The sequence below is a fragment of the Lethenteron reissneri genome, chromosome 1, assembly GCF_015708825.2.
Source record: "Lethenteron reissneri isolate LAM-NWPU_2019-01 chromosome 1, ASM1570882v1, whole genome shotgun sequence".
NCBI classification, from domain to species: Eukaryota; Metazoa; Chordata; class Hyperoartia; order Petromyzontiformes; family Petromyzontidae; genus Lethenteron; species Lethenteron reissneri.
Window position 1 is genome coordinate 9,810,837 of NC_083779.1, and position 20,064 is coordinate 9,830,900.

Here is a 20,064-nt window from a genome sequence, read left to right on the forward strand (position 1 = left end):
CTCCAGTGGAGACACAGAGTGAGATGGTTCAGGTTACACAGCTCCAGTGGAGACGCAGAGTGAGATGGTTCAGGTTACACAGCTCCAGTGGAGACACAGAGTGAGATGGTTCAGGTTACACAGCTCCAGTGGAGACACAGAGTGAGATGGTTCAGGTTACACAGCTCTAGTGGAGACACAGAGTGAGATGGTTCAGGTTCACAGCTCCAGTGGAGACGCAGAGCGAGATGGTTTTCACGGCGTCGCGAGAGAGTGGCAGCTCTGGGCATCCCCGCTAGAGGGTCATGTGGCCTACTCTTCCGCGTTGGCCAGAAGTTTTAGGAGCGTTAGTTCACTCTATCTGTGTGTGTGTGTCGAGAAACCCAGAGCCTGGGACGGAGCCTGAACTCCACATGAGGTTATGGACCAGACTGAGATGTTGACTGAAATCAAATAAAAACCGTGACCGGGTCTCACGGCGGCCTGCACTGCACCTCCGATTGGCACGGTTGGCTACGTACGGTGCGAAAGAAGTTCAACATTTAGTGCGTACTGCCCATAGACTAACACTGCCCATAGACTAACACTGCCCATAGACTAACACTGCCCATAGACTAACAACTACCCATAGACTCAACACTGCCCATAGACTAACAACTACCCATAGACTCAACACTGCCCATAGACTAACAACTACCCATAGACTCAACACTGCCCATAGACTAACAACTACCCATAGACTCAACACTGCCCATAGACTAACAACTACCCATAGACTCAACACTGCCCATAGACTAACAACTACCCATAGACTCAACACTGCCCATAGACTAACACTGCCCATAGACTAACACTGCCCATAGACTAACAACTACCCATAGACTCAACACTGCCCATAGACTAACAACTACCCATAGACTCAACACTACCCATAGACTAACAACTACCCATAGACTCAACACTGCCCATAGACTAACACTGCCCATAGACTAACAACTACCCATAGACTCAACACTGCCCATAGACTAACAACTACCCATAGACTAACAACTACCCATAGACTCAACACTGCCCATAGACTAACAACTACCCATAGACTAACAACTACCCATAGACTCAACACTACCCATAGACTAACAACTACCCATAGACTAACAACTACCTATAGACTCAACACTGCCCATAGACTAACAACTACCCATTGACTAACAACTACCCATAGACTAACAACTACCCATAGACTCAACACTACCCATAGACTAACAACTACCCATAGACTAACAACTACCCATAGACTCAACACTGCCCATAGACTAACAACTACCCATAGACTCAACACTGCCCATAGACTGTCACTGCCCACAGACTCAACACTGCCCATAGACTCAACACTACCCATAGACTCAACACTACCCATAGACTCAACACTACCCATAGACTCAACACTGCCCACAGACTCAACACTGCCCATAGACTCAACACTACCCATAGACTCAACACTACCCATAGATAATAATTGTTTTGTACCCTTCTATCTGGCAACAACACTGACACCTTTTTTTACAAGGAGTCATGTTTGCATAGACCACAATACCTGCAGTCATAATGCAAACAAAGGCCGCAGGTGGCGCCCCTCCCCGTGCGGCCTCCTCGCCAGCCCACGCCCCCCGCCTGCGTGCCCCCCGCCTGCGTGCCCCCCGCCTGCGTGCCCCCCGCCTGCGTGCCCCCCGTTTCTATTCCGGCTGATCTACCTGTGCCTCTGTTTCTTACTTTGTTGGCGGTGTCAGGGTGAGCGCCCCGGACTGCGAACCCGGCGACCCGAGTCCCGATTCCCGTTCACGGCCAACACTGGTGACAATTATTTGAACTGTTCCTGGCCTCGCCCCTAGGTCGACTCGGCCTCAAATGAGTAGCTGGTACGGTGTGTAAACATCGCCACTGGGGAGACAAAGGCGGCCGGGGGTCGTGCTGCAAACCCACCCCCTCGTGTGCCGTGCCGGCCTTCATAGGTGCTCGCTAACAGCACTTGCCCCAGCGGCCCGTGAACCCTGTACGGGGGATCTTTGTCTCTGTCTTTCTCTGCCTGTCTGCCTGTCTCTCTCTCTCTGTATCTCCGTCTCTGTGCGTGTCTCCGTTTGTCTCTCTGCGTGTCTCTGTTTGTCTCTCTGCGTGTCTCTGTTTGTCTCTCTGCGTGTCTCCGTTTGTCTCTCTGCGTGTCTCTGCCTGCCTCTCTCTGCGTGTCTCTGTTTGTCTCTGTGCGTGTCTCCGTTTGTCTCTCTGCGTGTCTCTGCCTGCCTCTCTCTGCGTGTCTCTGTTTGTCTCTGTGCGTGTCTCCGTTTGTCTCTCTGCGTGTCTCTGTTTGTCCCTCTGCCTGCCCGTCTCCGTACCTCGCTGCCTCGGTCTCTCTGCCTGCGAGGGATCGCCGCGCGCAGCAACCGGCAGACCGGCGCCCGCTCACCTTGTTCCCTGCAGGGACACCTGCCGCTGGGGTTACCCCCGCAGGCTCCACAGCAGAGCTATCGTTGCCTCCTAGCGGCTGACTGCCGCACAGGGACAGCTGCCACCGGGGGTGCCCTTTCAACCGCATTGGGATGCGGATGCCGGTCGCTCCCCGCCGTTGTTGCCGTCACCGTCATCGCCTTCAAAGTTTACCGTCGCCGTGCCCCGTCACCGTCCTCACCGTGGTGCCGGGCCCTGGCGGCCCGCGTTGCCGCCCGCAGGCCACGACCGCTGCGAGTACGTGGGCCTCTCCCTGTGGGCGTGGCCGCGAGGCGCCGCCGGCCCCAGCCGACTGACCGGGGCCGGCGCCTCGGGGTGCCCTCAGCCGGCGGCGCCGGCGGCGGCGACGGCGCGCTTCGCGTTTGCGCGCGACCTGGCGTGCGCCGTGGCGGCTCAGCTGGCGCGCTGGCCGGGCGAGCGGCTCGACTCGCCGCTGCTGGCGGGGCTGGACGCGGAGCAGCTGGCGCGCCTCGACCCGGCCGTGGCGGCCGCCCTGCAGCACCTGCGCGCCAGCGGGGAGCTGGCGCTGCCCGACGAGAAGCGGCACGGTGAGGCGGCGGCGGCGGTGGCGGCGGTGGTGAGGGTCGGAGATCGGTGGTGTGGGTCAGTGCAGGATTATTGACGTTTGGGGCGACAGGCAGAGGGGGTGTGTGATGTGTTGATGTGTGTGCGTGTGTGTTGTGCTGTGGGGAGCGGTGGTTTAGTGGTTAGCGCTACGCTGCGTTACGAACCCAGAAGCCCCAGTTCCATTCCTGCTCACGGCCAACACCGGTGATGATTATCTGAACCGTTTCTGTGCCTACCCTAGGTCGACTCAGCCTCAGATGAGAACCTGGTGCGGGCGTTGTGCTGGCTACTCACCCCCCCTTGTCTGCCATTCCGACCTTCATAGGTGCTTGCCCCTACAGCCTGTTGAGTCCACACGGCGGGGGATCTTTGTGTGTGTTTCTATATGTGTGTGTGTTTGTGTGTGTCTGTGTTTCTATGTGTGTGTGTGTGTCTGTGCGGGCAGCGCTGCTGGCCACCGCGCGCCGCCTCTCCCTGCCGTGCGTGCTCTCCTGCCTGCGCGCCGCCTTCCCAGCCGCCACCCTCGCCGGGGACACGGCGGGGGGTCGCGACCCCAACGGGGACGCCGCCGGCGAACGCCCCCCCGGCGCTGCCGAGCGGTGAGCGGCAATCGTCACCGGTGACAAACCGCCGGGGTAGATTCCCGGCGGCAGGGCGTGGGCGAGCCGTGTGCGTCCGGCTTGTGCCGGGACACCTTTCCCCCCTCGACAAACCCGTTAGCGAGCGGCACGGTGACGCTCGCTCAAGCGAGCGCCATCGCGAACCCGCGCACGCCGTGGGGGAGACTCTGATCCATCCGGCGTGTTGGGGGGGAGGGGGTGGGGGGGCGCTGTGGGGGTCAGGGGTGGCGGTGAAGGGGTCATCGTCGCCGGACGGAATTGACAAGGGCTGGGGGGGGGGCGTAGTGGTGGTAGTAATGACAGTGGTGGTGATGGTGGTGGTGTTGGTGGCGGTGTTGATGATGGTGGTGGTGTTGGTGGTGATGATGGTGGTGGTCGACGATGATGATGGTGGTGGTGGTGATGATCGTGTTGACGATGATATGATGGTGATGATGATGGTGGTGGTAGTGGCGACGATGATGATGATGACGGTGGTGATGGTGACGATGATGGGTCGTGGTGGTGACGACGACGACGATGATGGTGGTGGTGGTGACGATGATGGTAGTGGTGATGGTGGTGACGATGATGGTGGTGGTGACGATGATGGTGTTGGTGACGATGATGATGATGGTGGTGATGACGATGATGATGATGGTGATGATGATGATGGTGATGATGATGGTGATGATGGTGGTGGTGGTGGTAACGATGATGGTGGTGGTGACGATGATGATGATGGTGGTGACGACGATGATGATGATGGTGATGATGATGATGGTGATGATGATGGTGATGATGGTGGTGGTGGTGACGATGATGGTGGTGGTGACGATGATGGTGGTGGTGACGACGATGATGATGATGGTGATGATGATGGTGATGGTGGTGGTGACAATGATGGTAGTGGTGGCGGTGACGATGATGATGGTGGTGACGACGATGACGATGATGATGGCGGTAGTGGTGGTGATGTCATCTCACGCACAGACAGACGTGCACTTTGTCTGTGCGAGTGTGCGGGGGTTGATGGAACGCGGAGGAGACGTGCGGGTACAGCGATTCCTTTTGTTACCGCAATGTGGCAGGGCAGCAGAGGGGGGGGGGGCAGGGTGGTGTCCGATGGTCGGGGCTGGGCGGGGGCAGTGACCTCCCGCCCTACCAACCCCCCAGAATTCCTGCGCGCGTTGTCCAGGGTTTCCGATTGCTTCCCGGTCACACACGGAGCCGAGTTCGACTCCCGCTCACGGGCACCAACATCTGGGCCTCCCCTAGGTCGACTCGGCCTCAAATGAGTACCAGGTGCGGTGTGCAAACACCGCCACCGGGGAGACAAAGGCGGCCGGGCGTGGTGCAGGCCACCCACCCCCTCGCCTGCCGTGCCGGCCTTCATAAGTGCTCGCTAACAGCACTCGCCCCGACAGTCTGTTTAGCCCTTCCAGTATCCCTGCAAGTCGCCACCCGCCCCACCGTCCTGACATGCTGGGGTCTGTCCACTCGGGGTGTTCACACCCGCCGGCAGTCCCACCGCCCCCACCCCCCCACTCACCCCCCCCACTCACCACCCCCACCCACCCCCACCCACCCCCCCACTCACCCCCCCACTCACCACCCCACTCACCACCCCCACCCACCCCCCCCCAGCTGCGAGGCCGCGTGGGTTCCACGCTCCCAGCATGCCCTGGGAAAGGGCTCCTGGGTGACCTTTCACCCCCACCTGGACGTGGCGATGCTGAGCAGCAGGAAGGGCGGCCGCAGGGGGACCCAGCGAGGGCCCGAGGCCGACATCCGGCGCTTGGCCGACGTGCTGGCACGGCGCACGGCCCAGCAGGTGACAGCACCTCCCACCCCCCCACACCCCCCAGCCCCCACCCCCCCACACCCCCCAGCCCCCACCCCCCCCCGTCGTGGTGCCGCCGCCGGCGGCTGTGGGGTCACTCGCGCCGTCGCCGGGCGCAAATACGGAACGGTGGAGGGGAGACTGTGCGGCCCGGAGCGCTGAGAGCTGGCGTAGTACGAGTGTGGCGGTGGTGGCGGCGGTGGTGGTGGTGGTAGCGGTGTTGGTAGTGGTGGCGGCGGTGGTGGTGGCGGCGGTGGTGGTGGTGGTGCCGGAGGTGGTGGCAGTGTCTTGCGATGGCGGCGGTGGTGGTGGTGGTGGAGGTGGTGGTGGCGGTGGTGGTGGTGGTGGCTCCAGCCCCCACGCTGCTGCTGCTGCTGCTGGTGGTGGTGGTGGTGTTTGGCGCGCGGGGAGTAACGAGTGGCGGCTATCGCCGAGGGATTGACGCTGCCCTCCGCTGGCACCGCGTGTCTCCGCGTCTCGTGTGCCAGCTGATGGAGACGTCTCGGTCTGTGTTTGTCGCCCACTTGTGCCAAATATAGCCGTTCTCCCTCGCGCTCTCCCTCCCTCTCTCACTCCCTCCCTCTCTCGCGCTCTCCCTGTCTCACTCTGCCACCACCGGTGGCTGATGGTGCCGGTAGCACCCGTCGTGGCAGTTGAAACAAAGGGGGCGGGTGAGTGAGTGAGTGGGTGAGCGAGTGAGTGAGTGAGTGGGTGGGTGAGTGAATGAATGGGTGAGCGAGTTAGTGAATGAGTGAACGAGTGAGTGAGTGGGTGAGCGAGTGAGTGGGTGGGTGAGTGAGTGAGTGAGCGGGTGAGCGAGTGAGTGAGCGAGCAGGTGAGTGAGTGGGTGAGCGAATGAGTTGGTGACAAAGATCCCCCCGTGTAGAGTAGCAGCACCGGTGAAGTCCGGCACGGCATACGAGAGGGCGGTGGGTCGTAGCCAGCACCACGCCCGGCGGCCTTTACACACCACACTCATTTGAGACTGAGCCAACCTAGGGGAGGCCCAGGGCCGGTGCAGATAATCGTCACCGGTTTTGTTGGCCGTGAGCGGGAATCAAACTCGGGTCGCCGGGTTCGTACCGCAGCGCACAACCGCTCCCCGGCACCCACCAACACAGACCAACACGCAGAAAAAACACTGACCCACACAGACACACAGACAAACAGTGACCTACACAGACCCACACACACACAGACAAACAATGACCCACATAGACCCACACACACACAGAGAAAACACTGACAACACAGACACCCACAGACCAACACTGACCCACACAGACCCACACACACCCACAGACAAACAGTGACCCACACAGACACCCACACAGACCCACACTGACCCACACAGACCCACACACACAGACAAACAGTGACCCACACACACAGACCCACACACACACACAGATAAAACACTGACAACACAGACACCCACAGACCAACACTGACCCACACAGACCCACACACACAGACCCACACACACAGACCCACACACACATCAGCAACATCGCCCCCCTGTTGTGAAAGCCTGGCAGGAACCCCTCCTGGACGAGAGAGGCTCTGGGAGTCTCGTCCGCGGCCGTCCCGGGTAGATGATCTTTAAACGAAACAACAACAAACAACAACAACAAACAAACAAACGGTAAATAAGCGACGCACGCACGCACGGAGCGGCTCGTCTCGATGTAGGCGGCCACGCTGATCGGGCACCGCGTTGCCGCACGTTCGGCCCGTCCACGCTACCCCGCTGGAGGGGAGGGGGGGTGAGCCCCCTGGGGGGGGGGGGAGGGTGAGGGGGGGTGGGGGGGTGGGTCAGGTTTCATTGGGCCGGAGTTCCCAACCGTGCTGGCAGAGCAGCGAGTCTGCAGAACGACGAAGTGAAGTTCACCTAAATAAATAAATAATCAATGGTGAGTCGGCGCTCCACCCCCTTGGCTCCGGTCCCGTCTCTCGGCACAAACAAACACTCAACTTCAATATTGGACGCATCCCATCAGCCGGGCGACCCAGCTGGGGGAGTGCGTCACTTCGGCGGCATTGATCCGGTGCCGGCAAAACTGGTTTCGCCACGCAGCGCCTCATCAGCATTGCTGCCGAGCTGCCAGGTGTCACGGGCAAGGCCCCTCTCTGCGTCAACGACGGCTCCGTCTGCCTGCGTGCGCCAGCGCCTGCGTGCGCCTGTGCCGCTCACGCCTCGTGCAGCGCCATGTCACCTCGTCTGCCGAACGAGAGTCTTGAGGCTCGTCGCGAGGCTCTCTCTGGGCGAACGAGCGGAATGATAAATAAATAAATAGCCATTGCCCGGCCTGCTGGGCGGGCGGGCGAGGAGTGGGAGCGACTGACCCGGTGGGCAGAAGCCGGCGGATTTTGTAAACCCGCGTCATCCGGAAGGTGGTGCCAGAAAGTGGTGGCGGATGGTGGTGCCCAAAAGTGGTGCCGGATGGTGGTGCCGGATGGTGGTGCCGGATGGTGGTGCGGGATGGTGGTGGGGGATGGTGGTGCGGGATGGTGGTGCGGGATGGTGGTGCTGGATGGTGGTGCTGGATGGTGGTGCGGGATGGTGGTGGGGGATGGTGGTGCGGGATGGTGGTGGGGGATGGTGGTGCGGGATGGTGGTGGGGGATGGTGGTGGGGGATGGTGGTGCGGGATGGTGGTGCGGGATGGTGGTGGGGGATGGTGGTGCGGGATGGTGGTGGGGGATGGTGGTGGGGGATGGTGGTGCGGGATGGTGGTGGGGGATGGTGGTGGGGGATGGTGGTGCGGGATGGTGGTGCGGGATGGTGGTGCTGGATGGTGGTGCTGGATGGTGGTGCGGGATGGTGGTGGGGGATGGTGGTGCGGGATGGTGGTGGGGGATGGTGGTGCGGGATGGTGGTGGGGGATGGTGGTGGGGGATGGTGGTGCTGGATGGTGGTGCGGGATGGTGGTGGGGGATGGTGGTGCGGGATGGTGGTGGGGGATGGTGGTGCGAGGATGGTGGTGGGGGATGGTGGTGGGGGATGGTGGTGCGGGATGGTGGTGCGGGATGGTGGTGCTGGATGGTGGTGCGGGATGGTGGTGGGGGATGGTGGTGCTGGATGGTGGTGCGGGATGGTGGTGGGGGATGGTGGTGCGGGATGGTGGTGGGGGATGGTGGTGCTGGATGGTGGTGGGGGATGGTGGTGCGGGATGGTGGTGCTGGATGGTGGTGCGGGATGGTGGTGGGGGATGGTGGTGCGGGATGGTGGTGGGGGATGGTGGTGTGGGATGGTGGTGCGGGATGGTGGTGCGGGATGGTGGTGCGGGATGGTGGTGGGTGGTGCGGGATGGTGGTGCGGGATGGTGCGGGATGGTGGTGCGGGATGGTGGTGCGGGATGGTGCGGGATGGTGGTGCGGGGTGGTGGTGCGGGGTGGTGGTGCGGGATGGTGGTGGGGGATGGTGGTGCGGGATGGTGGTGCGGGATGGTTGTGGGGGATGGTGGTGCGGGATGGTGGTGGGGGATGGTGGTGCTGGATGGTGGTGCGGGATGGTGGTGGGGGATGGTGGTGCGGGATGGTGGTGGGGGATGGTGGTGCGGGATGGTGGTGGGGGATGGTGGTGCGGGATGGTGGTGGGGGATGGTGGTGGGGGATGGTGGTGCGGGATGGTGGTGCTGGATGGTGGCGCGGGATGGTGGTGGGGGATGGTGGTGCGGGATGGTGGTGGGGGATGGTGGTGCGGGATGGTGGTGCGGGATGGTGGTGCGGGATGGTGGTGCGGGATGGTGGTGGGTGGTGCGGGATGGTGGTGCGGGATGGTGGTGCGGGATGGTGGTGCGGGATGGTGGTGCGGGATGGTGGTGCGGGATGGTGGTGCGGGGTGGTGGTGCGGGGTGGTGGTGCGGGGTGGTGGTGCGGGATGGTGGTGGGGGATGGTGGTGCGGGATGGTGGTGCGGGATGGTGGTGCGGGATGGTGGTGGGGGAAGGTGGTGGGGGATGGTGGTGCGGGATGGTGGTGGGGGATGGTGGTGGGGGATGGTGGTGCGGGATGGTGGTGCGGGATGGTGGTGCTGGATGGTGGTGCGGGATGGTGGTGCGGGATGGTGGTGCTGGATGGTGGTGCGGGAAGGCGGTGCGTGCGGGTGGGTGGGCGTCAGGCACTCGAAGCCGCGTTGTCGTCGTCGTCGTCGCCGTGCCGTCAGGGAGGGAGCGAGAATCGAGCTCCGCCACTAAAGTGTCTCCCGGCGTCGCGCCAAAGCCGCTCAAGTGGGTGAGCCCATCGGGCGACGCGCAGAGTGGGGGGGGGGGCCGGTGGGGGGCCCCGCCAGGCGTCCGTCACCCTCCAACGTTCACCCCCAACCCCCCCCCCCCCCCCTGTCACTCAGAGCCGCGTGGCCGCTTCCTCGCCGCGGCAGCAGCAACAGCAGGATTTGTGAAGGGCCGGCTGTGAGCGAGAGGGGGTGGGGGGTGGGGGGTGGGGGGGAGCTCGGGGGAGAGGCGGTTGGGTTCGTGTGGGAGGGAGACGAGTTGCGGGGCCGCCACCGCCACCACCACCGCCACCGCCCCAGCCCAGCTGTTGTGAATGCCTCCATTGAGCAGGAAGCGTCGCGACCGCTACCGCCGCTGCTTAGGCGGAGTGAGCGAGAGAGAGAGAGTGAGGCGGTGAGAGTGTGAACGGGTATAGAGTAAGAGAGTGAGTGAGTGAGAGAGAGAGCGAGTGAGCGAGCGAGTGAGAGAGTGAGCGAGCGAGTGAGTGGGTGGGCGAGTAAGCGAGTGAGAGAGTGAGCGAGCGAGTGAGTGGGTGGGCGAGTAAGCGAGTGAGTGAGTGAGAGAGCGAGTGAGTGAGTGAGTGAGAGAGCGAGTGAGTGAGTGAGCGAGTGAGTGAGTGAGCAAGCGAGTGAGCGAGCGAGTAAATAACAGAGTGAGTGAGAGAGCGAGCGAGTGAGTGAGCGAGTGAGCGGGTGAGTGAGGTGTTGGAGTTTTTAACGTCGCCCGGCTCAGGTCACAGACGCCGTCGGCGCGAGCGCCGCCTCCCGTGCGGCTCTCCGGGGTCTTTCTCTTCTCCTCACCGCCACCACCACCACCACCAGAACAACCACCACCACCGCCACCACCACCACCACCACCACCGCCGCCGCCGCCGCTCGCCGTGCCATCTGATCATCGTCGGCGGCGGTTCCTCTTTGCCGGGGGAGTTTGGCAACGTGCCGGGGAGCGGTTGGGAGATGCCGCGTGGACACGAGTTTACATCGTCAGCGTCGTCAGCGTCGTCAGCGTCGTCAGCGTCGTCGCCCTTGTCGGGAGACGGGAGCGGAGGGACGCGGAGTCGCGACCGCCGCCGCCCGGCTCGCCCGGCTCGCCCGGCCGTGCGGTAGCGACGCTTTGCCCCGGTCGGGAGCGAGCGCCGGTTTCGCTCACTGGGGAGTTGGGGGGGTGGCGAGGTTTGCCGGCGCGATCGGAGCGATGAACCTGGCGGTGGTGATGCACGACAAGCAGCGGAGGCGGAGGAGGAGGTTCCTCCTCTTCCAGACGCCGGGGCTCAGCGCGCCGGGGAGCGTCGTGCTGCTCAAGGTGACGTCGGCCGCTCCGCGTCGCCACGCTCCCCACGCTCCTCGCTTTCTGTGAACGTCCGGACGCGCGTGACGGTGGTGGCGCGCATGCGTGGGAGTGTGTGGGAGAGTGTGTGGGTATGTGGGAGCGTGTGTGGGTGTGTGGGAGCGTGTGTGGGTGTGTGGGAGTGTGTGTGGGTGTGTGGGAGTGTGTGGGAACGTGTGTGGAAGTGCGTGGGAGTGTGTGGCAGCGTGTGTGGGAGCGTGTGTGGGTGTGTGGGAGCGTGTGTGGGTGTGTGGGAGCGTGTGTGGGTGTGTGGGAGTGTGTGTGGGTGTGTGGGAGTGTGTGGGAACGTGTGTGGAAGTGCGTGGGAGTGTGTGGCAGCGTGTGTGGGAGCGTGTGTGGGTGTGTGGGAGCGTGTGTGGGTGTGTGGGAGCGTGTGTGGGTGTGTGGGAGTGTGTGTGGGTGTGTGGGAGTGTGTGGGAACGTGTGTGGAAGTGCGTGGGAGTGTGTGGCAGCGTGTGTGGGAGCGTGTGTGGGTGTGTGGGAGCGTGTGTGGGAGCGTGTGTGGGTGTGTGGGAGCGTGTGTGGGTGTGTGGGAGCGTGTGTGTGTGTGTGGGTGTGTGCGAGCGAGCGTGTGTGGGTGTGTGGGTGTGTGTGTGGGTGTGTGCGAGCGAGCGTGTGTTGGTGGCACAGCGGGGTGGCTTACACGCAGCGGGGTGCGTGCTGTGAGCGAGCGCGTGAACACCCAGCGAACATCATCCGTACGCCGTTGGGCCGCCGACGGTTCCAACCGCACCCCAACGGTCGCCGGCACGGTGACTAGCACGGTCGCCGGAGCCGTGTCGCCAACAGCCTGGAGCCCGGACGGTGCCTGGCCGGGCGACCGGCGTGAATGGCAGGCGCTATAGGCTGCTGCCACGCGGCCGCGGTCGTGTCGGCGTTCCTTGCCGGCGTCGTGCCGTGTCGCGCCGTGTCGCGCCGTGTCCGCGCCGTGTCGTGCCGTGTCGTGCCGTGTCGCGCCGTGTCGGCGCCGTGTCCGTGCCGTGTCGCGCCGTGTCGTGCCGTGTCGCGCCGTGTCGTGCCGTGTCGCGCCGTGTCGCGCCGTGTCGTGCCGTGTCGCGCCCGTGTCGCGCCGTGTCGCGCCGTGTCGTGCCGTGTCGTGTCGTGTCGCGCCGTGTCGCGCCGTGTCGCGCCGTGTCGTGTCGTGTCGCGCCGGTGTCGCGCCGTGTCGCGCCGTGTCGCGCCGTGTCGCGCCGTGTCGCGCCGTGTCGCGCCGTGTCGCGCCGTGTCCGCGCCGGTCGCGCCGTGTCGCGCCGTGTCGCGCCGTGTCGCGCCGTGTCGCGCCGTGTCCGCGCCGTGTCGCGCCGTGTCGCGCCGTGTCCGCGCCGTGTCGCGCGTGTCGCGCCGTGTCGCGCCGTGTCGCGCCGTGTCGCGCCGTGTCGCGCCGTGTCGTGTCGCGTCGTGCCGTGTCGTGTCGTGTCGCGCCGTGTCGCGCCGTGTCGCGCCGTGTCGCGCCGTGTCGCGCCGTGTCGCGCCGTGTCGCGCCGTGTCGCGCCGTGTCGCGCCGTGTCGCGCCGTGTCGCGCCGTGTCGCGCCGTGTCGCGCCGTGTCGCGCCGTGTCGCGCCGTGTCGCGCCGTGTCGCGCCGTGTCGCGCCGTGTCGCGCCGTGTCGCGCCGTGTCGCGCCGTGTCGCGCCGTGTCGCGCCGTGTCGCGCCGTGTCGTGCAGGCGCCCCACCGCCCCCGGCCCTCTGTCCCGCCAGCCGGGGGCCACCTGCCCGTCGGTCTGTGTCTCACCGCCCGCCCCATGTCCTTCTCACCGTACGCTCGTCCCTGCTTCTTTCCCATGCGTGTGCGTGCATACGTGTGTGTACGTGTAGGTGCGTGTGTGTACGTGTGTGTGTACGTGTGTGTGTACGTGTGTGTGTACGTGTAGGTGCGTGTGTGTGTATGTGTAGGTGTGTGTGCGTGTAGGTGTGTGTGCGTGTAGGTGCGTGTGTGTTTACGTGTAGGTGCGTGTGTGTGTGTACGTGTGTGTGCGTGTGTATGTGTAGGTGTGTGTGCGTGTAGGTGCGTGTGTGTTTACGTGTAGGTGCGTGTGTGTGTGTACGTGTAGGTGCGTGTGTCTACGTGTAGGTGCGTGCGTGTGTGTACGTGTAGGTGTGTGTACGTGTAGGTGCATGTGTGTGTGTGCGTGTAGGTGTGTGTACGTGTAGGTGCATGTGTGTGTGTACGTGTAGGTGTGTGTACGTGTAGGTGCATGTGTGTGTGTACGTGTAGGTGTGTGTACGTGTAGGTGCATGTGTGTGTGTGCGTGTAGGTGTGTGTACGTGTAGGTGCATGTGTGTGTGTACGTGTAGGTGTGTGTACGTGTAGGTGCATGTGTGTGTGTACGTGTAGGTGTGTGTACGTGTAGGTGCATGTGTGTGTGTACGTGTAGGTGTGTGTACGTGTAGGTGCATGTGTGTGTGTACGTGTAGGTGTATGTGTGTGTGTACGTGTAGGTGCATGTGTGTGTGTGCGTGTCCAATCACCTGTTTCTGTTTTCACCGCTCTCTAACGAAATCCGTCGCTATCTCCTCATCTCGCCGCCCGGGGGGGCGGGCGGCAGGTCAGAGGTCACGCTCGGCTGCCCTTGAGTTCCCCTCCATCCTCTACCCCCACCCCCCACCCCCGCCACTGCGTTGATCATTCACGTGGATTTCTTTACACCGTCCGTCACCACTCGCTTTGTCAGCGTCTACACAGCAAAGCGCCGCCCCCCCCCCCTCGTGAGTCATTGATTTTGTCTGCACCGGGGCCAGCGTCCGTCCCTTAGATCCACAACAACTAAACTATTATTTCTTATTTTAGCAGGTAAGGCCCCCACTGAACTATGTAGCTCTTATTACGAGAAGCGACCACGGCCATCACGGACGTGCGGTGCACCAGCCGCGATCTCCTTCCTGTCACTCGGTACTCGTGCCAACGCGCTCGGACCAGCGGCAGTGATCCTGCTGGTGACCTCGCAAGGCCGTCCGCGCGTCAGCCCCGGCAGTATTTGCAGGAACCGACGATCCGTGTTCACACTCGTCGACGGCGGCGGCGGCGGGGGGGGGGCCCCGGGGATCTGGGGTTCTTCTGAGAACTCGCGAGGTCACGGCTGTTGCCGGTGCGGCCGCCGTGCTGCGGAACGCGACGGCGTCGTGACTTTGCTAATGGGACCGTCGGAGTCGCGAGAGGTGCTCGGGCCGTGTCCGGCCTTCGGCCCCCGAGCTGCAGGCCCCCCCCAGCCCCCCGCCGCGTCCGTGCACGCTGCAAGGCCGGTCTGTGTCCTGCCTCCCAGTGCATTGTGGGGGTCTAACGGGTGAAATGCCGCCACTTTACAGTTGACGGTTGTGATGATGAACGTTCGTGACGCGGGGATGCGTCTCGCTACGGAATGCGAGAGGCGATTTGGGGGGGCCCGGGGTGGTGGTGGGGGGGGGCAGCGGTCACGCTTGTGCTGAGCGTCTCTCGGCTGGCCGGCCGTGGCCTCGTCACGGAGATGGTGAATGTAGTGGTGATGGTGGGGAGCGGTGGCGCAACGGTTAGCGCGCTTCGCTACGAACCCGGCAACCCAGTAGTGGTGGTGAATGTAGTGGTGATGGTAGTGGTGATGGTAGTGGTGATGAATGTAGTGGTGGTGGTAGTGGTGGTGAATGTAGTGGTGATGGTGGTGATGGTGGTGGTGGTGAATGTTGTGGTGGTGATAGTGGTGGTGAATGTATTGGTGGTGGTGGTGAATGTAGTGGTGATGGTAGTGGTGGTGAATGTGGTGGTGGTGGTGATGGTAGTGGTGGTGGTGGTGGTGAATGTAGTGGTGATGGTAGTGGTGGTGAATGTAGTGGTGGTGGTAGTGGTGGTGAATGTAGTGGTGATGGTGGTGATGGTAGTGGTGGTGAATGTAGTGGTGATGGTAGTGGTAGTGAATGTAGTGGTGATGGTAGTGGTGGTGAATGTTGTGGTGGTGGTGGTGGTGAATGTAGTGGGGGTCGGTAGTGGTGGTGAATGTAGTGGTGGTGAATGTAGTGGTGGTGGTAGTGGTGGTGAATGTAGTGGTGGTGAATGTAGTGGTGGTGGTAGTGGTGGTGAATGTGGTGGTGGTGGTGATGGTGGTGGTGGTGGTAAATATAGCGGTGATGGTACTGGTGATGGTAGTGGTGGTGAATGTGGTGGTGGTGGTAGTGGTGGTGAATGTAGTGGTGATGGTAGTGGTGGTAGTGGTGGTGAATGTAGTGGTGATGGTAGTGGTGGTGAATGTAGCGGTGATGGTAGTGGTGGTGAATGTTGTGGTGGTGAAGGTAGTGGTGATGGTAGTGGTGGTGGTAGTGGTGATGGTAATGGTGGTGAATGTAGCGGTGGTGGTAGTGGTGGTGAAGCTAGTGGTGGTGGTAGTGGTGAATGTAGCGGTGATGGTGGTGGTGAATGTAGTGGTGATGGTAGTGCTGATGGTAGTGGTGGTGAATGTAGCGGTGATGATAGTGGTGGTGAATGTAGTGGTAGTGGTGATAGTAATGGTGGTGAATGTAGCGGTGATGGTGGTGGTGAATGTAGCGGTGATGGTAGTGGTGATGGTAGTGGTGGTGAATGTAGTGGTGGTGGTAGTGGTGATGGTAGTGGTGGTGAATGTAGCGGTGGTGGTAGTGGTGGTGAATGTAGTGGTGGTGAATGTAGTGGTGATGGTAGTGGTGGTGATAGTGGTGATGGTAGTGGTGGTGAATGTAGTGGTGGTGGTAGTGGTGGTGGTGGTGGTGAATGTAGTGGTGATAATAGTGGTGGTGAATGTAGTAGTGGTGGTGAATGTAGTGGTGATGATAGTGGTGGTGAATGTAGTAGTGGTGGTGATGGTAGTGGTGGTGATAGTGGTGATGGTTGTGGTGGTGAATGTAGCGGTGATGGTAGTGGTGGTGATGGTAGTGGTGGTGAATGTAGCGGTGATGGTAGTGGTGGTGAATGTAGTGGTGATGGGAGTGGTGGTGATGGTAGTGGTGGTGAGTGTAGTGGTGGTGAATGTAGCGGTGATGGTAGTGGTGGTGATGGTAGTGGTGGTGATGGTAGTGGTGGTGAATGTAGCGGTGATGGTAGTGGTGGTGAGTATAGTGGTGGTGGTAGGGGTGGTGAATTGTAGTGGTGAATGTAGTGGTGGTGAATGTAGTGGTGGTGGTAGTGGTGGTGAATGTAGTGGTGATGGTAGTGGTGATGGTAGTGGTGGTGAATGTAGTGGTAGTGGTGGTGGTGGTGGTGGTAGCGGTGGTGAATGTAGTGGTGAATGTAGCGGTGATGGTAGTGGTGGTGAATGTAGTGGTGAATGTAGCGGTGATGGTAGTGGTGGTGAATGTAGTGGTGATGGTAGTGGTGGTGATGGTAGTGGTGATGGTGGTGGTGGTGAATGTTGTGGTGGTGAATGTAGTGGTGGTGGTAGTGGTGGTGAATGTAGTGGTGGTGGTAGTGGTGGTGGTGGTAGTGGTGGTGGTGAATGTAGTGGTAGTGGTGGTGGTAGTGGTGATAGTAGTGGTGGTGAATGTAGTGGTGGTGGTGGTAGTGGTGATGGTAGTGGTGGTGAATGTAGTGGTGGTGGTAGTGGTGGTGAATGTAGTGGTGGTGGTAGTGGTTATGGTAGTGGTGGTGAATGTAGTGGTGGTGGTAGTGGTGGTAAAGGTAGTGGTGGTGGTAGTGGTGAATATAGCGGTGGTGGTAGTGGTGGTGAAGGTAGTGGTGGTGGTAGTGGTGATGGTAATGGTGGTGAATGTAGCCGTGATGGTGGTGGTGAATGTAGTGGTGATGGTAGTGCTGATGGTAGTGGTGGTGAATGTAGCGGTGATGATAGTGGTGGTGAATGTAGTGGTAGTGGTGATAGTAATGGTGGTGAATGTAGCGGTGATGGTGGTGGTGAATGTAGCGGTGATGGTAGTGGTGATGGTAGTGGTGGTGAATGTAGCGGTGATGGTAGTGGTGGTGAATGTAGTGGTGGTGAATGTAGTGGTGGTGGTGATGGTAGTGGTGGTGAATGTAGCGGTGGTGGTAGTGGTGGTGAATGTAGTGGTGAATGTAGTGGTGGTGAATGTAGTGGTGATGGTAGTGGTGGTGAATGTAGTGGTGATGGTAGTGGTGGTGAATGTAGCGGTGGTGGTAGTGGTGGTAAATGTAGTGGTGGTGGTAGTGGTGGTGAATGTAGTGGTGGTGATGGTAGTGGTGGTGAATGTAGCGGTGATGGTAGTGGTGGTGAGTGTAGTGGTGGTGAATGTAGTGGTGATGGTAGTGGTGGTGAGTGTAGCGGTGGTGAATGTAGTGTTGGTGAATGTGGTGATGGTAGTGGTGGTGATAGTAGTGGTGAATGTCGTGGTGGTGAATGTAGTGGTGGTGAATGTGGTGATGGTAGTGGTGGTGAATGTAGTGGTGGTGAATGTAGTGGTGGTGAATGTAGTGGTGGTGAATGTAGTGGTGGTGAATGTAGTGGTGGTGAATGTAGTGGTGGTGAATGTAGTGGTGGTGAATGTAGTGGTGGTGAATGTGGTGATGGTAGTGGTGGTGATGGTAGTGGTGGTGAATGTAGCGGTGATGGTAGTGGTGGTGAGTGTAGTGGTGGTGAATGTAGTGGTGATGGTAGTGGTGGTGAGTGTAGCGGTGGTGAATGTAGTGTTGGTGAATGTGGTGATGGTAGTGGTGGTGATAGTAGTGGTGAATGTCGTGGTGGTGAATGTAGTGGTGGTGAATGTGGTGATGGTAGTGGTGGTGAATGTAGTGGTGGTGAATGTAGTGGTGGTGAATGTAGTGGTGGTGAATGTAGTGGTGGTGAATGTAGTGGTGGTGAATGTAGTGGTGGTGAATGTAGTGGTGGTGAATGTAGTGGTGGTGAATGTAGTGGTGGTGAATGTGGTGATGGTAGTGGTGGTGAATGTAGTGGTGGTGAATGTAGTGGTGGTGAATGTGGTGATGGTGAATGTAGTGGTGGTGAATGTGGTGATGGTGAATGTAGTGGTGGTGAATGTAGTGGTGGTGAATGTGGTGATGGTGAATGTGGTGATGGTGAATGTAGTGGTGGTGAATGTGGTGATGGTGAATGTAGTGGTGGTGAATGTAGTGGTGGTGAATGTGGTGATGGTGAATGTAGTGGTGGTAGTGGTGGTGAATGTAGTGGTGGTGAATGTGGTGATGGTGAATGTAGTGGTGGTAGTGGTGGTGAATGTAGTGGTGGTGAATGTGGTGGTGGTGAATGTAGTGGTGGTGAATGTGGTGGTGAATGTAGTGGTGGTGAATGTGGTGATGGTGAATGTAGTGATGGTGAATCTGGTGATGGTGAATGTGGTGGTGGTGTTGTTGAGGTTTGTTGCCTCTCTGACCTTTCTCTGCCTTTGACCCTTTGACCCGCAGGTCAACCAGGAGGGCAGAGCTGCTGAGGGGGGAGGTGCCACTGACCCAGGTTTGACTCCCTCCCTTGCAGTTGTGACGATGGTGGCGGTGATGGTGTCGGTTGTGACGATGGTGGTGGTGGTGGTGGTGGTTGTGATGGTGCTGACGGTTGTGACGATGGTGGTGGCGGTTGTGACGATGGTGGTGGTGGTTGTGATGGTGGTGACGGTTCTGATGATGGTGGTGTCGGTTGTGATGATGGTGGTGGTGGTAGCGGTGGTGGTGTCGGTTGTGACGATGGTGGTGATGGTTGTGACGATGGTGGTGGCGGTTGTGACGATGGTGGTGACGGTTGTGACGATGGTGGTGATGGTTGTGATGGTTGTGGTTGTGATGGTGGTGTCGGTTGTGACGATGGTGGTGGTGCTGGTTGTGATGGTGGTGGTGGTGGTTGTGATGGTGGTGACGGTTGTGACGATGGTGGTGACGGTTGTAACGATAGTGGTGACTGTTGTGACGATGGTGGTGGCGGTTGTGTTGATGGTGGTGACGGTTGTGACGATGGTGGTGGCGGTTGTGACGATGGTGGTGGCGGTAGTGACGATGGTGGTGGTGGTTGTGACGATGGTGGTGGCGGTCGTGACGATGGTGGTGGCGGTCGTGACGATGGTGGTGGCGGTCGTGACGATGGTGGTGACGGTTGTGACGATGGTGGTGGCGGTTGTGACGATGGTGGTGGCGGTCGTGACGATGGTGGTGGCGGTTGTGACGATGGTGGTGACGGTTGTGACGATGGTGGTGACGGTTGTGACGATGGTGGTGGCGGTTATGACGATGGTGGTGGCGGTCGTGACGATGGTGGTGGCAGTTGTGACGATGGTGGTGACGGTTGTGACGATGGTGGTGGCGGTTGTGACGATGGTGGTGACGGTTGTGACGATGGTGGTGGCGGTTGCAATGATGGTGGTGACAGTTGTGACGATGGTGGTGACGGTTATGACGATGGTGGTGACGGTTGTGACGATGGTGGTGACAGTTGTGACGATGGTGGTGACGGTTGTGACGATGGTGGTGGCGGTTGTGACTGTGGTGGTGGCGGTTGTGATTTGTGGTTGTCGTGACACAGATGTGGCCGGGAGGCCGTCGCGTGACCGCGCGTGCTCTCGTCCCATCGGCGGCGCCACCACCACCACCAAAGCCCCAGCAGCATCACCAACAACAACAACAACACCAACAACAACAACACCACCAGCAGCAGCAGGAGCAGCAGCAGGAGCAGCAGCAGCAGGAGGAGGAGACGCGCAGACGGACGAGGTGAGGTCCCTTCACCCGCCTCTTCCCGCTCCCCCCTCGCACCGACACGACCCCCACGATGTCGCTCCCCCCTCGCACCGACACGACCCCCACGATGTCGCTCCCCCATCGCACCGACACGACCCCCACGATGTCGCTCCCCCATCGCACCGACACGACCCCCACGATGTCGCTCCCCCATCGCACCGACACGACCCCCACGATGTCGCTCCCCCATCGCACCGACACGACCCCCCACGATGTCGCTCCCCCATCGCACCGACACGACCCCACGATGTCGCTCCCCCCATCGCACCGACACGACCCCCACGATGTCGCTCCCCCCTCGCACCGACACGACCCCCACGATGTCGCTCCCTCCTAGCGGCCGGGAGATC

At 60.6% G+C, this 20,064-nt stretch overlaps 1 protein-coding gene across 1 annotated transcript in view; it reads left to right on the plus strand.

Annotated features, from left to right (window-relative positions):
- LOC133341888 (uncharacterized) overlaps positions 1–20,064 on the plus strand; it is a 73,881-nt gene that overhangs the window by 50,941 nt on the left and 2,876 nt on the right. Inside the window, exons 4-8 of the mRNA XM_061550742.1 lie at positions 2,700–3,026; positions 3,491–3,644; positions 5,292–5,478; positions 18,395–18,443; positions 19,500–19,687. Of these exons, the coding sequence (XP_061406726.1) occupies positions 2,700–3,026; positions 3,491–3,644; positions 5,292–5,478; positions 18,395–18,443; positions 19,500–19,687 (905 nt within the window). The remainder of the gene's footprint in view (positions 1–2,699; positions 3,027–3,490; positions 3,645–5,291; positions 5,479–18,394; positions 18,444–19,499; positions 19,688–20,064) is intronic.